Genomic DNA, 15,929 nt, shown 5'->3' with positions numbered 1-15,929 from the left:
TTACATCTGATGTGTAACAGCCCTGTGTTGCTTATGTTGTTTCTTTTTAATAAATTATTATTGCCTTACTTTTGCTTCAAAACCAGGTTTTCAGTACAACTTTATGCAATGGCATTTACAATTATATAAACAGAACAAACTTGAAAGAATTAGATATAATTGGAACCGAAAAATAAGAAAGAAAATATTTCTTATTGCGACATACCTTAGGCATTTGCCTCCTTTTACTTTGACCTGGTATCGAGCATACGATACCACATATGCTAAGATTTTCATCACGTTCTTGATCTGATATCGATATTTCTGCTAATACCAGAATTTTTATCATGATATTGACCTTTCTGCCAATACCAAGATTCTTTGACCCGAACTCGACATTTCTGCCCATAACTGGATTTTTTTACCCAAACTCGACATTGCTGCCAAGAACTGGATTTTTGTACCCGAACTCGCATTGCTACCAAGAACTGGATTTTCTTACCCGAACTCGACATTGCTACCAAGAACTAGATTTTTTTACCCGAACTCGCATTGCTGCCAAGAACTGGATTTTTTTAGCCGAACTCGACATTGCTGCCAAGAACTGGATTTTTTTAGCCAAACTCAACATTGCTGCCAAAACTAGATATTTTACCCGAACTCGCATTGCTGCCAAGAACTGGATTTTTTTATCTGAACTCGACATTGCTGCCAAGAATTGGATTTTTTGACCTGGTATCGAGATGAGGATCTACAAATCACCAAGGTTTAAGTTTAACCTGGTATCGAGATGAGGATCTACAGATCACTAGGGTTTAGGTTTGACCTGGTATCAAGATGAGGATCAACATATCACCAGGGTTTTGATTTGACCTGGTATCGAGATGAGGATCTACAGATCACGAGGGTTTAGGTTTGACCAGGTATCGAGATGAGCATCTACAGATCACCAGGGTTTTTGATTGACCTGTTATCAACATATAATTCTAGAGATACAAAGATCTGTGATATTTGCATAGATATTACTTTTTGGAAATAACACTTTCTTTATTGAATGCATATCTTCGAACAAAAATACATCATGATATTTAGAATATTCTTTATTGATAAAATGCTTTCAAATTGCTTACATTTTGAGGCTTTGGTAATATTACACCTTCAACCATTTTTAAGTAGTAAGCTCCATTGATTCCCACTTTGTGAATGATGTAAGGCCCATCCCAGCTTGTTGCTAGTTTGCCAGCCCCTTTCTCTTTAGTTGCTTGAGTAACCACTCTTAATACCAAATCACCTTCTTGAAAATGTCTTTCTCTCACTTTCTCGTTGAAAGCTTTTCTGAGCTGCCGATGGTATGTGTCGAGCCTTAATCTTGCCTGATCTCTTGTTTCCTTGAGATTGAGGACTTCTGCTGCCATTACTTCATTATTTTGGCCAGTCGGTAAGACTTTGGTTCTGGATGTCGATACCACCATTTCTGATGGGGTGACTACTTCCATTCTATAAGCTAATGTAAAAGGAGATTCACCCGTGGCAGTTAAAGGTGTCGTTCTATAAGCCCATAGAACACTGTTTAATTTATCCACCCAAAGACCTTTCTTGTCTTCCAGCTTTTTCTTGATATTATCCATAATGGTTTTATTTGTTACTTTTGCTTGCCCGTTACTCTGAGCATAATATGGCGCAGATGTGAAGTGCTTCACCTTGTATGATTCCAAGAAAGCTTTTATTTTTCCTCCCTCGAACTGTGGCCCGTTATCCGATATAATGGCATATGGCAACCCATATCGACATATTACTCTTTCAAAAAGAAAATTTATCACATCTTGCTCTTTTATGTGTTGCAAGGCTATGGCCTCTACCCACTTGGTGAAATAGTCTATGACCGTGAGCATGAATCGCCTTTTACCTCTTCTAGGTGCTGGAGGTCCAACAATGTCCATGCCCCATAGCGCAAAAGGCTATGGGTTCGATACACAGTGAAACTCTTCAGCTGGAATGTGTATAACCTTTCCATGTATTTGGCATTGCATGCACTTTTTAGCATAACAAAGATAATATTTTCGCATCTGTGGCCAAAAATATCCTTGCCTCGTGATTTTATTTTCCATTGATCTTCCAGCTAAATGGTTTCCACATTCTCCTTCATGGAGTTCTACAATGATTAAATGTGCATCCTCATGTGATATACACTTTAGATGTGGACCTCCTAGATTCTTTCAATATAGCTCATTATCGATCAATACATATCTTTGTACTCTCGACTTGATTCTTCTGGCTTCATTTTTATCCTCAGGTACTTTACCCTCAAGTAAGTATAATATATATGCTTCCATCCATGACCCCCCCATGGTGTCGTTTCCATAACCTCTGGTTCGTCAACATCGATGCTTGGCCTCTCCTGGATGTCGATGTGCAAAGTGCGACCCTCCATGTTTTCTAGCATCGCTACCACATAAGCTAGGGCATCTGCATGCCTGTTTTCATTTCTATTGAGGTTCTGAAGCTTTATTTTACTAAGGTCCCTCAACTTAGTTTTTATAAAACTCAAGTACTCCATCATGTTATCACATTTTGCTGAATATCCTCCATTAATCTGGCTGACAACGAGCATTTAGTCACTAAAGATTGATAATTCTTTCACTTTAAAAGATTTGGCCATCTCGAGTCTAGTGATTAGTGCTTTGTACTCAGCCTCATTGTTTGATGCATGGAACCCTAACATTACTACTGTTTCGAGCCTTTGATTTTCGGGTGTAACCAATACAACCCCGATGCCACATCCCTTATTCCTAGATGATCCATCTACAAATAATTTCCAACCATTTGTTCTAGCCCATGGATCATCTGAATCGATAATATCCTCAAGCTCTTGCAGCATTGAAAACTCCTCATCTTCCATGCCCCAACTAGGATCTTCACATGGAAAATCCGCCAAGAAGTCGGCCAGTATCTAACTTTTTTCCGATACTCGGATTCGGTATTCGACACCAAATTCGTTTATTAGTACTGACCATTTTGACATTCTTCCTGATTTGGCAGCTTTTGCCAGAGTCTGTTGATAAAAGCCCAAAACTATAGCTTAAACCCTTTAATAGTATTTCTATTTAGCCAATTATGTTATTAATAATATAGATTTATCACTAATTACGTACTTTTGAGTATTTCAGGCTTCGGAGTTGAATAAATGTCAATTCATTACTAATTAGGTGCTAAAAGGAGCTAAAGTGATTGCTAGGGAAGTTTCATGAAGAAAACCCAAGTTTCATGGAGAAAAAGCTCTTAAAAAGCCCAAGTCAAAATTGTTAAGTGAAAGTCAAACTAGATTAAAGAGCTGAAGAAAAGTTAATAGAACTTTAAAATGCCATATCTTTGGACTCAGCCATTGGATTTGGGCCCATTTTATATCAAAATGACTGGCTCAGAAAGCCCTTTCCAATGGTCTAGGCCTTGACTCGATCAAAAGAGTAAAAGTCAGTAAAACCACGTGCTACAGTAACACAACCAGAATTGGAAATCTTAGATTCAACCAATTGGGTTATGGACTTGATTTATGGGTCCATAACCTAGCCTAAAAACCCATGCACGATTTTGTATCATGATATAAGAAAATAAAAACCATAAACTCTATATCTCTCCCTCCCATTAGCTAGAATAATATATCTGCTTCCTTCCACAATTGGTTTAGAGTAATTAGGGTTTAATGTTCTTACCTCCAATTCCATTACACCATTAGTTTTATTAATATAAGTTTAGTTTAATTAATTATGTCTTCTTATTATTATTTATTGTTAATGAACCCAATGAAACAAGGTTAAAACTCCATTAGAGGAGTTTTATGAAGTCTATGTGAGGGTTATGATTGTTCTTCTTTAGTTTTCTTATTGTCTTATGTGCTTCAAGTTCAAGTTTTATAGTTGTCTAGAGATAGAGATTATATAAGTTGAACTAGAGGAAGAAAACTCCACAAAGAGATTTGTGGAGGAGAATTTCTCTTATGATAATCATATCTTAGTACAGAGATTGCTAGGATTGGTTAGGGATCAATAAAAATTGTGACTTTAGTTGTTTTACCTTGTGTAGATTAATAAAAGTTAAGATTAAAACATGAGAAACTAGTTAGAATAATCATACCTTTACATAGATGGATTAATCCTTCCTCTATGTTCTTCTTATTCATTAAATTCACCTTTTAATTGCTTAGTTTAAATTAGTTTAATTTATAATTAGTTTATTGCATTGTTAGTTTAATTAATTTATAATTAGTTTTAGTTTAAATAAATCACAACGCTACTCTCATTGTTCTCACCATTGTTTCCTTTTGTTTGATTATTTGAATTCGTTAAGTCTAGAGAGTTAAGAGTGGAACGATTCCGTACTCTATATATTGCATGAATATATAATGAATTGAGAGTAGGAATAATATTGATAATATAGTTGATCATTAGTTGTTTATGTTCTTCTATAGATAATTAAGTATCAATTTTTACGTTTATCATCTGCTTTAATGGGAGATTCGTCATAATGATCACAGAGTGTGATTGAAAATACGGCTTCAGCCTCTAAGATGAGAATAAAAGCGCCAAAGCGTATTTCTCTAGTGTCAAATACCGTGTCTTTGCCTCGAGCATAGTTTTGCTTTGAAAATACACTAGTCTTTCAACTCCTTTTTCTACTTTAACCAATATTGAACTTATAGCAAATTCTGACATAGCCAAATAGAGAGCAAACTTTCCCCCTCATCTGGCTTGGTAAGCGTTGGCATTTCTTGTAGGTGTTTCTTTAACACTGAAAATGCTTCTTTTCATTCTTCATTCCAACAGAATTTAGTATTCTTTTTAAGCAACTTAAAAAGTGGCTTACATCGATCAGAGGTTCTGGAGATGAATTTGTTGAGCGCATCTATTCTTCTCGTCAACCTTTGTATCTGATTTCAAATTGTTGGTGATGGCATTTGCTGAAGCGCTCATATATGGTCAGGATTAGCATCGATGCCTCGCTTTGTAACAATGTACCCCAAAAGTTTGCCAGAGCTGACCCCGAAGTTATATTTTTCTAGGTTAAGCTTCATGTTAAACTCTCGCAATATTCGGAATACAGTGCCGAGGTCTTTTACATGATCTTCAACTTTCTTCATTTTGCTTTAGTTCTTTTGTGAACTTTACCTGCTCATGAATCTGCATATCGGTGTCAACAGGTAAAGCTTGCTGTAACTGCTAGTTAGAGCTTTCCAAGACGCCCCCAGTGTCTTGGCTTTTTTCCTTCATCATCCCCTTTATAATGACGAAATTACACTTTTCCGACTCCGACTGATCCCCCCTAATTTCATGCAAGCCATACATTGTGGGAAATCTGAGTACCTGGTAGAATGTACTTGGAACAGCACGCATATCGTGTATCCACTTTCTGCCAAGTATTGCATTGTGGTTGGAGTGATGCTTTTTATGACCACGAACACTATCTGAAGTCCCGCTAGAACTGGCAATTTTATTTTCCCTACTGCTTGGTAGAGCTTCCATTAAAACCGAACAAGCTGAATTGTGGTGGCTTTAGATGAGTCTCATCGAGACCCATGCCTATGAATGCTTTCCAAAATAAAATATTCACAGAACTACCACAATCCACAAGTATCTTTTGCACATCATATCCATAAATACGCAAAGTGATTAATAATGCATTATCATGTGGTAACATCATCTTAGACAGGCCATCTGGTACGAACATAATTGCTCCTGGTATGCTAGCCGATACCAGACTCTGACTTACTAAAACAGGCTCGACATTCACCTCGAGCACTTCTTTTACTGTTGAAATCTTTCTTATCTTATCTCTCATGATTTTCTTCCATGATATTTCCCCTTTGTAGATCATATTTATTACTCCAAGGGGTTTATCGTGTATTGTTGTTGTTTATGCGGGTCTTCCACCAGCCCTAAACTCTCGCAACTTCCCATCCTTCATTAGCCTATCGATTTTTTTTTAATAACTGCAAGCACCTATTAGTCTCATGGTTCTCAATCTTATGGAATTGACAGTAAGGCCTACCCTTCACCTCCCTGAGAGTGTACTTTGGCCAGGTCAGGAAATCTTCTTTTGTTATCCTCCTCAATATATCTTCCGGTGTGGATTTGATGGCGATGAAGTTACTGGGCTCTAGCTCTTCTTTCAGTGTTCTCTCATATTTCCTTCTTTGTTGTGGCTGATTATCTCGGTTGTATACTGCTCCTACGGTCTTTTGTTATCTGACCTCGAGGTGTCATGACTCTCGTGTCGATCACCATTATCCTTATCTCTTTTCCCTGTCTCTGACAGTTGTAAGACAGTTTGCACAGTGGTTACCTTCAACCCCTCTTCCACTCTAATATCTCTCTCAGCCTTGTCATAAAACTCTTGTAGACTTTTAACTTCCTTTCGCAAGAGATATTTGTGCATAAATGATCCAGGTATCACACCTGTTTGGAAAGCCATGATAGCTGTCATCTCCGACTCGTCTAGCCTTTCTACTAATTGAGTTTCGGCTTTGAACCTGGCCAAGAAATCCTTTAATGACTCTTTCTTTCCTTGTTTCAACTGGAATAAGACCGACACCCATTTCGGCTTCACCCTCTGGTGACCGTAGTTGGTGAGGAATCTTTCTTCGATTTCATGAAAACACATAATGGTCCCCTCAGGAATTGTACAGAACCACTTCAGTGCTTTGCCTTTAAAGCTTGAAGAAAATGATCGACATAGTACGGAATCCCAATACTCGGTGTCGTGATATACCGAGAACTAGTGTTGATAGCTAAAAAGATGGTCCATGGTATCAGAAGTCCCATCATACTGTATGAACTTTGGATTCTTGAACTTTGGAGGTAACGACACCCTCTCTACTTCCTTTTTCAACGGGTTTCTACCTACATCGTCTGCCAGTTTACAAATCGAGCCTGATACCTTTTCCAGGAGCTGGTCCCCAAATTGCCTCTGCATCATCTCCTGCACCATTTCCTTTGTGATTAGTGCTTTTACCTCTTCCTCTTGTACTGTCTTCGGCATCGATTTCGCTACCGATTGCACCTCTTCATGGTGTTTTTTTCTAACTTCCTCGAAATGACTCTTCCTCACCACTGGAGTGCCTGAACTCGATGCCTCTCCATCTTTCTCATACATAGCGTCTTCTGCACATTTCTCATTCTCTTCTCTCACAGCTTTATTTTCAGCCATTAAAATTTTGTTCTGCTTTTCCAAATCCTCCAACCTTCTCAACAAAGCTTTTAATGACACCTCTTCTTCATGTATCTCCTCTACTTCTTATATCAATCTACTTGCTGATCGCCTTGTTCTTGCCCAAGGCGCACCCCGCGCCCATGCCTTGGTCGACTTCCAGAACTCTTAGCGCGACCAGCGCCCAAGTCTATTTGCAGAAGAAATTGTGGACCATGAGTTTTGCATTATATGTTTGGGTTTTTGGTAAAACCAAACACACAAGATGCAGCACAAAAGTCAGAGAAAACCCAATCTTGAAAGCTATCAAGATTGAGAGATAACCTTTACAGAGATACAACCTTGTAAAGAGATAAGAGTGATCTAGTAAGGTGAGAGACTGAAAGGAGAGATTGTAATCTTCCTTCCCACTTTATAAAAGGACTAGCTCTTGTGGAAGTAGGCATCATTGGCCAAACCACGGTATATTGTGTTGTGGTATGTGTTTAATTCTGCTTTACATTATTATCTGTTGTTAATAGTTGTTTAGCGAGTTGGCCATGTTAGTATAGGTTGTAGTTGATATTTAGAATTTGTCTGGAATTGAATTGTGTTCAAATATAAGTTATATGTGTAGTGGAGGAATCGATTGGTATTGGTATAAACCTCAACAAGTGGTATTAGAGCCTTGGTTAGATTAGCCTAGGGTGTTATCCAAATCTTGGTCGGAAGGTGTTTAACAAAACTCCTGAGAGAATATTTGAGTTTAAATAACTTGTAGAAATGGACCATTCCATGAACACTCTCATGACGAGTCTGAATAGGAAGAACTACACCATTTGGAAAGTCAAGATGAAAGACTTGCTTTATTGCAAGGACTTGGCACAACCTATTGAGAATGGAGGAGAAAGACTGGAAACAGTTGTTGCGGCTGAGTGGAGCAATCTTGATAGAAAAGCAATTAGGTATATTCGACAGTGGATTGACGACAGTGTCTTTCACCATGTATCCCAAGAGACTACAACTTTTGGCAAATGGAAGAAACTCGAAGACCTTTATGAGAGGAAGTCGGGCAGAAACAAAGTGCTAGTCGTTAAGAAGTTTGCCGACACGAAGTACCAAGAAGGTTCTTCAATGTCTGAGCATCTGAACGAATTACAGAATACCATCAATCAGATGTATTTGATGAAGATTAATTTGGGAGACGAAGTTGAGGCTTTGTTTCTATTAGGCTCTTTACCCAAAAGTTGGGAGACATTAGCAGTTTCTCTACACGGAGTAGCCAAGGATGGAATAGTTACCATGGAGATGGCTACTGCGTCTTTGTTCAATGAGGAGACTATAATGAGTTCAAAAGGCAGCTCCTCTCGCTCAGAGATCCTTGTCATAGAGAAATGGGGGAGAGGTAGATATAGAAAACCATCTCGTTCTAGAGGTGATGACAGAAGTAAATCTAGGGGTAAAGCTAGAACTCCTAAGGTAGAGAGGCAATGTTACTATTGTGCCACCAAGGGCCACTTCAGATATGAGTGCAAAACACTGAAGAGGGATGAGAAGAATAACTGTGTACATGAAGACATGGTGCAGAGGAACGAAAACACATGCAGAGATACTACCGCACTAGTCGATGACCTAGTTGGAATTGTGTCAGATTGTGGTATATGTTGTCTTAGTACCTCATGTCAAGATACAGAGTGGGTGATAGATACAGGAGCATCCTATCACGTCACACCGCATAGAAAATTCTTCACTACCTACAGCTGTGGTGAATATGATGAAGTGAAGATGGGTAACAGTGGCGTCTCGAAGATTATAGTCATTGGAGATGTTCATGTAGAAACCAATGTCGGCTACACCTTGACACTCAAGGATGTAAGACATGTCCCTGACATTCAGCTAAGCCTAATTTCGGCTGGGAATTGAAGTTAGATGACGATGGCTTTGTAAACTCGTTCGATAACGGGGTATGGAAACTGAGCAGAGGTTCCATTGTAGCAGCCAGAGGGAAGAAAACTTGCTCTCTTTACAAAACACAGGCTAGTTTATCTAAAGCAGAAGTGAATGCGGCAGAAGAAGAAGCTTCCTCCGAACTGTGGCATAAGAGACTGTGTCATATAGGCATAAAAGGGATGGAAGTTCTTGCTAAGCAAAAGGCCTTGCCAGACATTAAAGGTACACATTTAAATACATGTACTCACTGTTTGGTAGGAAAGCAACACAGGGTGTCTTTCCAAAGATTCCTGTCTCACAGAAAGGACAATGTCCTTGAACTAGTGCACACAAACTTATGTGGTCCTATAAAAGTGAAGTCCCATGGGGGAGCTTCATGCTTCATGACCTTCATTGATGATGCGTCAAGAAAGATATGGGCCTATAGTTTGAAGACCAAGGATGAAGTACTTAGCGTGTTTGAGAAATTCCACAGCATGGTGGAAAGAGAGATTGGGAAGTTGTTGAAGTGTATTCTCTCAAATAATGGGGGTGAGTATAGTACATTGGGCCGTTTGAAGAGTATTGCCAAAGTCATGTGATTCGTCATTAGTAGACCGTTCCCAAGACACCGTAATAGAATGGAATAGCAGAGAGAATGAACCGTACCATTATAGAGAGGATGAGATGCATGTTGTCTCACTCTAAGCTACCTAGAACCTACTGGGTAGAAGCAATGCGTACAGCCGTGCATGTGATTAACCTATCACCATCGAAGCCTCTGAATAGTGACTATCTAGAGAGAGTATGGTCAGGCAGAGATATTGGTTACGAATACTTGAGGGTATTTGGGTGCAGGGCATTTGTGCATATTCCGAAGGATGAGAGATCCAAGCTTGATGACAAAGCCAAGCAGTGCATTTTTCTGGGTTATGGAGATGAAAAGTTTGGTTACAAACTCTATGATCTGATTAATAAGAAGGTAATCCTAAATCGAGATGTTGTGTTCCTGGAAGACTAAACCATAGCAAACTTTGAGGAGGGTGAGAAGCTACAGGCTTTCACCAATGATCTTGTTGATTCAGAATCAGAAGTTCCTATTGTGGAACGTGCAGAAGGCATTGAGAATGCAGAGAACCATGAGTTTGAAGCTCATGATGAGAATCTTATTGCTCATGGTGGGATAGAACCTATTGGTATAGAAGATGCAGATGAGATGCATGAACCACCACCAGAGCAAGCAGAAGTGCATCCTCCTGAGGCACCAGCAGATGGGGCAAGGAGGTCAAACAGAGAGAGACTAGCTTCAACCAGGTATCCACCACATATGTATGTGCTACTATCGGATGGTGGAGAACCTATGTACTATCAAGAGGCACTTGAAGGTACAGACAAAGAAAAGTGGTTGAAGGCCATGCATGACGAGATGGATTCTTTGCATAAGAATCACACTTATGAGTTAGTTGAGAAACCGCAAGGACAAAAAATTCTCAAGAATAAGTGGATATACAAAGTCAAGCATGAAGAGAACAATCCTCACCCAAGGCACAAAGCTCGCCTTGTTGTGAAGGGATTCGGTCAAAGAAAAGGGATTAACTTTGATGAGATTTTCTCTCCTGTAGTGAAGATGACTTCTATCCGGGTGGTATTGGGTATGACCGCAAGTATGAACCTAGAGGTTGAGCAGCTAGATGTTAAGACAGTTTTTCTTCATGGAGACCTTGAAGAAGATGTCTACATGGACCAGCCAGAGGGGTTTGAGGTCAAAGGTAAGGAGCACCTAGTATGCAAGCTGATAAAGAGCGTGTATGGGTTGAAGCAGGCACCGAAGCAGTGATACATAAAGTTTGATTCCTTTATGGCGAAGCAAGGATACAAAAAGTTTTCTTCCGATCATTTTATGTTTGTTCAAAGATTTCCAGATGGGGATTTCATAGTGTTATTGTTGTATGTGGATGATATGTTGATAGTTAGCCCAAACATCAACAAGATATCCAAGCTGAAGAAAGACTTGAGTAAGTCCTTCGAGATGAAGGATTTGGGTCAAGCAAGGTAGATACTTGGGATGCGGATCACTCGAGACAGAAAGAGTGTGAAGTTGTGGCTTTCTCAAGAAAGCTACATTGAGAAAGTGTTGAAGAGATTCAACATGGATCAAAAGCCGGCTAGTCGGTTATCCGCTTGGTGGCGGTTCCACATGACCAAAGAGATGTGTCCAAAGGGTGAGCATGAGTAGAGTCGGATGGAAAAATTTCTTATGCATCCATGAGATGGGCGGTTTAATGTATGCAATGGTGTGTACAAGATTAGATATTGCTTTTAAATGCGTTGGTGTTGTAAGCCGATTTACGTAAAATCCGGGAAGGAGCATTGGGAAGGTGTTAAGTGGATATTGAGATATCTCGAGGGCACTTCTAAATCGTGTTTGTGCTTTGGTGGAAGTAAGCCCTTACTTGGCCGGCTCTGATGATGCAGATATATGGCGGTGATGTTGACTCGATGAAGTCCACCTCCGGTTATCTGGTTACTTTTGCAGGGGGAGCAGTTTCTTGGCAATCAAAGTTGTAAAAGTGTGTTGTCCTCTCCACTATAGAAGCCGAGTATATTGCAGCCACTGAGTGTTGCAAAGAGTTGATATGGATGAAGAGGTTCTTCGATGAACTAAGGCTAAAGAAGAAACAGTTTGTAGTTCTATGTGACAGTTAGAGCGCCATCCATTTGAGCAAGAATCTGAATTTTCATTCTAGATCCAAGTACATACACATGCGTTATCATTGGATTAGAGATGTACTCGAAGACAAGCATTTGTGTATCTAGAATATCCATACCGACAAGAATGAGTCGGATATGATGATCAAAGTCTTACCGAAAGGTAAGTTTGATGTTTGTTGTGCTATTGCCGGAATGGCAGCACACTCCTCCTGTTGATTTGGAAATTGCATGGAGGTAACCCCCCTCACTGATCGGGAGGGGGAGATTGTTGGAGTTATCTTTCACATGAGGAGAAAAGGATTTCGGCCTGCATGGAGAAGCTTGAGCGCGTGCGCGCTCGACTTGGTATTTTCCAAGGTGCGCCTCGCGCCCATGCCTTGGTCGACTTCCAGAACTCTCAGCGCGACCCGCGGTCGACTTGGCCTTGGCCAAGGTGCGCCCTGAGCCCAAGTCTATTTTCAGGAGAAATTGTGGACCGCGAGTTTTGCATTATATGTTTGGGTTTTTGGCAAAACCAAACATACAAGAGGCAGCACAAAAGTCAGAGAAAACCCAATCTTGAAAGCTATCAAGATTGAGAGATAACATTTACAAAGATACAACCCTGTAAAGAGATAAGAGTGATCTAGTAAGGTGAGAGACTAAAAAGAGAGATTGTAATCTTCTTTCCCACTTTATAAAAGGACTAGCTTTTGTGGAAGTAGGCATCATTGGCCGAACCACAATATATCTTTGTGTTGTGGTATGCGTTTAATTCTGCTTTATATTATTATCTGTTATTAATAGTTGTTTAGCGAGCTTGACATATTATTATAGGTTGTAGTTGATATTTAGAATTTGTCTGGAATTGAATTGTGTTCAAATATAAGTTATTTGTGTAGTTGGGGAATCGATTGGTATTGGTATAAACCCCAACAGAATATATATGCTTTTCTTTTCCTAAAGTGTAAATCTTCTTGGTTGGGCATTGAGAGCAATCTGGATACAGTACATCAGTACCTGAGCCACATCATGAGAGGAGGAACGCTTCCATCTCATCTAGAAGATAAGCTAGACCAAAGAAACTAATCTGACTATCATGCTTGCCTTCTCTTCCGAGTATGAGAGATTGTGGATATAATGCCAAAGAACCATCGGACTAGGAATTGAAATCCTTGTCCGTGGTCTTTCGTGAACTGTTTCAGCATTTAAAAGGTGAATATTGTCAAGGGACACGCAATTTGTTCCCAAGGACGAAAAGCGGCCCTGGCTTCAGGGCTGAAAGAGATTCAAATGGTCCTCGGATCACACAGTTGCTTTATGGATGCTTCATATATGAAGATGATGTTGGATATGAACTGTACACCTGGAAGGCTCTTAAAGCTTTGGAAATATTCTTCAAATATTGGTTATCAAGTTAGTGGGTGTGATGAAGATTGGATGTCAAATATGACTAGATGGGGATGGTTATTAATTCGTTACTCTAGGACAATTAAAGAGATAATTTATAAGAACAAAGCATGTGACTATGTGAGTATGTATGTCAGCCTGTCTTCCAATTTTCAACCATGTAGCCTATCTGGTCTCTAATCCTTGGGATTGTCCTCTAGAGGTCAGAGATGAGCCTGTGCAGCCTTTGGATTGGTATGGCGGTATCTCTCGACCTTGGGGGACTATGGACACCAGGATTTGTTTTGAAAATTTGAGTTCCTGGCCTCACCTAACGTTGTGTTGTTAACATCTTCTTAATTGCAGGTTATTCCGTATCTGTGAAGAAGGCCAGTAAACGTTCCAATTGCTGATATAAATTTCCATGAATTTTGGGCATTTCATTTGCTCGGCATTAGTTAGTGTCCTGGTCGGGTGGTCTCTAATGGTAAGGGTGAAATTTGAGCCGAGGGCTCGGGCTCGGCTCGAGCTCGCTCGTTTAACTACATGAACCGAGCTCGAGCTCAAATTAAAGCTCATGTAACAAATGAGCTTGATGAAGCTCGGCTCGTTTAGCTCAAATAGCATATTTATAGTGTAAAATAACCGAGCGGCTCGAGCTCGGTTTGGGCTTGGCTCGTTTAAGATCGGCTCAAACTCGCTCGTTTAATTATATGAGCCGAGTTCGAGCTCAATTTAAAACTCGTGTAATTAGCGAGCCGAACTTGAACATGATAAAGCTCGGCTTGTTTAGCTCAAATTCCACCCTTACCAACGCTTTCATTTGGCACTAATCACACATCTTTGACATGCTCTCACTTGGGGGTTAAGGGATTTTATTTAACACAATTTCTTGAAACTATCTTGTATTCTTTCTCTTTATTTTTTGTTCGCTCCAGGGAGATGATTTAACCATTGAACAAGTGAAGGTAGCTTCAGCTAATTAATTTGCATGTTTTGCCTTGGGGGACTTAGCAAGATAGCTATTGTAGTTTAGTACTCTTTATAAATATCTTCACCATCCAGTTGTATGATTCAAATCACATTTCCGTGCAAAGTTTTTATGTAGACATTTACAGATTTTCAGCACCAGTTTCTCGACCAAGTGAGAGTACAGACTAGCACTATGTGCCTACAGAGTACACTAGCACCAACTGGCAACAATATCAATTCTTAAAATATCGCTAGCCTAATGAAAATGTCGAAATTTTGTTCATGACCCATTGGCCATTGCCCGTCCTGGAAAACGTTCACTTTCCCATCTCGGGTTGAGAAAAATGGTGTGGCGAGCGAAATGGAGGGACGAAATAAATGGAATCTCACCAATACTTTGTGTACACACACGTGTTGCACTAGCTGAGGCCGTGATATTCTCAACCACGTTAGCTCAGAGAAATTCCAATCGCCTAAATCCCTCCCTCCAAAAGAAACACAAAAACTTTAAATCTTCCGCCAATATTTATCCACGTCATCGATCCGCTCCACCCTCTTAAAACCAAAATCTAACCATCAATTCCCCATCTCACGGACATGATTCCATTTTCCAAAACTTTCAAACTACAGACTTAACCACGTCATCGATCCGCTTCAACCCTTAAAACTGAAATCTAACCATCAATTCCCCATCGCACGGACAGAATTCCATTTTAAACCAATTCACACGGATCCAAGTTCTCAAAAAACAGAAAGACTCGCTGAGTGAAATTGAAAATTTCGAAACTCAAATCTCAAAACCCATCTATAATAAGTATCCCCCTCACCCACACTCTTCTCTCACACCATCTCTCTTGATAATATTAATCAGTTTTATTGTTTCTCTTACTCGAGAAGATGTCAGGTCGTGGGAAGGGAGGAAAGGGGCTTGGCAAAGGAGGAGCAAAGAGGCATAGGAAAGTTCTTCGAGATAACATCCAGGGAATCACAAAGCCAGCCATCAGAAGGTTGGCAAGGCGTGGTGGTGTGAAGCGTATCAGCGGACTGATCTATGAAGAGACACGTGGCGTTCTCAAGATCTTTTTGGAGAATGTCATCCGTGATGCTGTCACCTACACTGAGCACGCTCGTCGCAAGACGGTGACTGCTATGGATGTGGTTTATGCTCTAAAGAGGCAGGGCAGGACTCTTTATGGCTTTGGCGGTTGATTTCTGCAGTTGAAGTTTGGGTATATCAGTATTAGGTAGTAATAGTAGACTTAGGGTTTTACTTTGTCATTGTGAAAAAACAAGGTTGTATCACTTATCAGTGATCTTGTTTCTCTGAATTTGGAATTGTAATGTGTCTTGGGTTCCAATTGAAATGAAATTAGGGCTTTTGGGTTGTGAAATCTTCAATTTAATTGAATTGTTATTTCTCTGATGTTTGCTTAATTTCTATGTTGCACAAGTTAACAATTTGGGGTCAAGATCCAATCTAATCAAGAAATCTGAAATGAACACGACTCTCTAAGTGGGTCGTACACTAAAATGAAGACTGCAATTAAAGTTTGGGTATATCAGTATTTGGTAGAAGTTGAACTGGAGTAGTAGATTTAGGGTTTTATTTTGTGAATGTTAAAATAAGGTCGTATCAGTGATTTCGTTTCTCTGGTATGCAATTGTAATGTGGTTTGGATTCCCAATTGAAATGAAGGGGCTTTTGGGATTGTGAACAAGATTCTGTGTTGCTAGAAATTTACCAGTATGAATGTTTGTTGGGCGCGACTATAACTATTGGTCCAGCACCG

At 39.8% G+C, this 15,929-nt stretch overlaps 1 protein-coding gene across 1 annotated transcript; it reads left to right on the top strand.

Annotated features, from left to right (window-relative positions):
* Window positions 1-14,224: 14,224 nt before the first annotated feature.
* On the top strand, window positions 14,225-15,530 carry LOC147488239 (histone H4). Its single transcript, XM_086572674.1, has one exon. The coding sequence runs from the start codon at window positions 15,037-15,039 to the stop codon at window positions 15,346-15,348; it is 312 nt and encodes a 103-aa protein (XP_086428800.1). The 5' UTR covers window positions 14,225-15,036; the 3' UTR covers window positions 15,349-15,530.
* Window positions 15,531-15,929: the final 399 nt, after the last annotated feature.

Source organism: Coptis chinensis, chromosome 7, assembly GCF_015680905.1.
Source record: "Coptis chinensis isolate HL-2020 chromosome 7, ASM1568090v1, whole genome shotgun sequence".
NCBI classification, from domain to species: Eukaryota; Viridiplantae; Streptophyta; class Magnoliopsida; order Ranunculales; family Ranunculaceae; genus Coptis; species Coptis chinensis.
The sequence above is the reverse complement of the archived record's forward strand: the minus strand, read 5'-3'. Positions and strand labels throughout refer to the sequence as shown.

Excerpts from the sequence above, each read along its gene's own strand:
- LOC147488239 (XM_086572674.1), top strand. The coding sequence starts at position 15,037 with ATGTCAGGTCGTGGGAAGGGAGGAAAGGGGCTTGGCAAAGGAGGAGCA.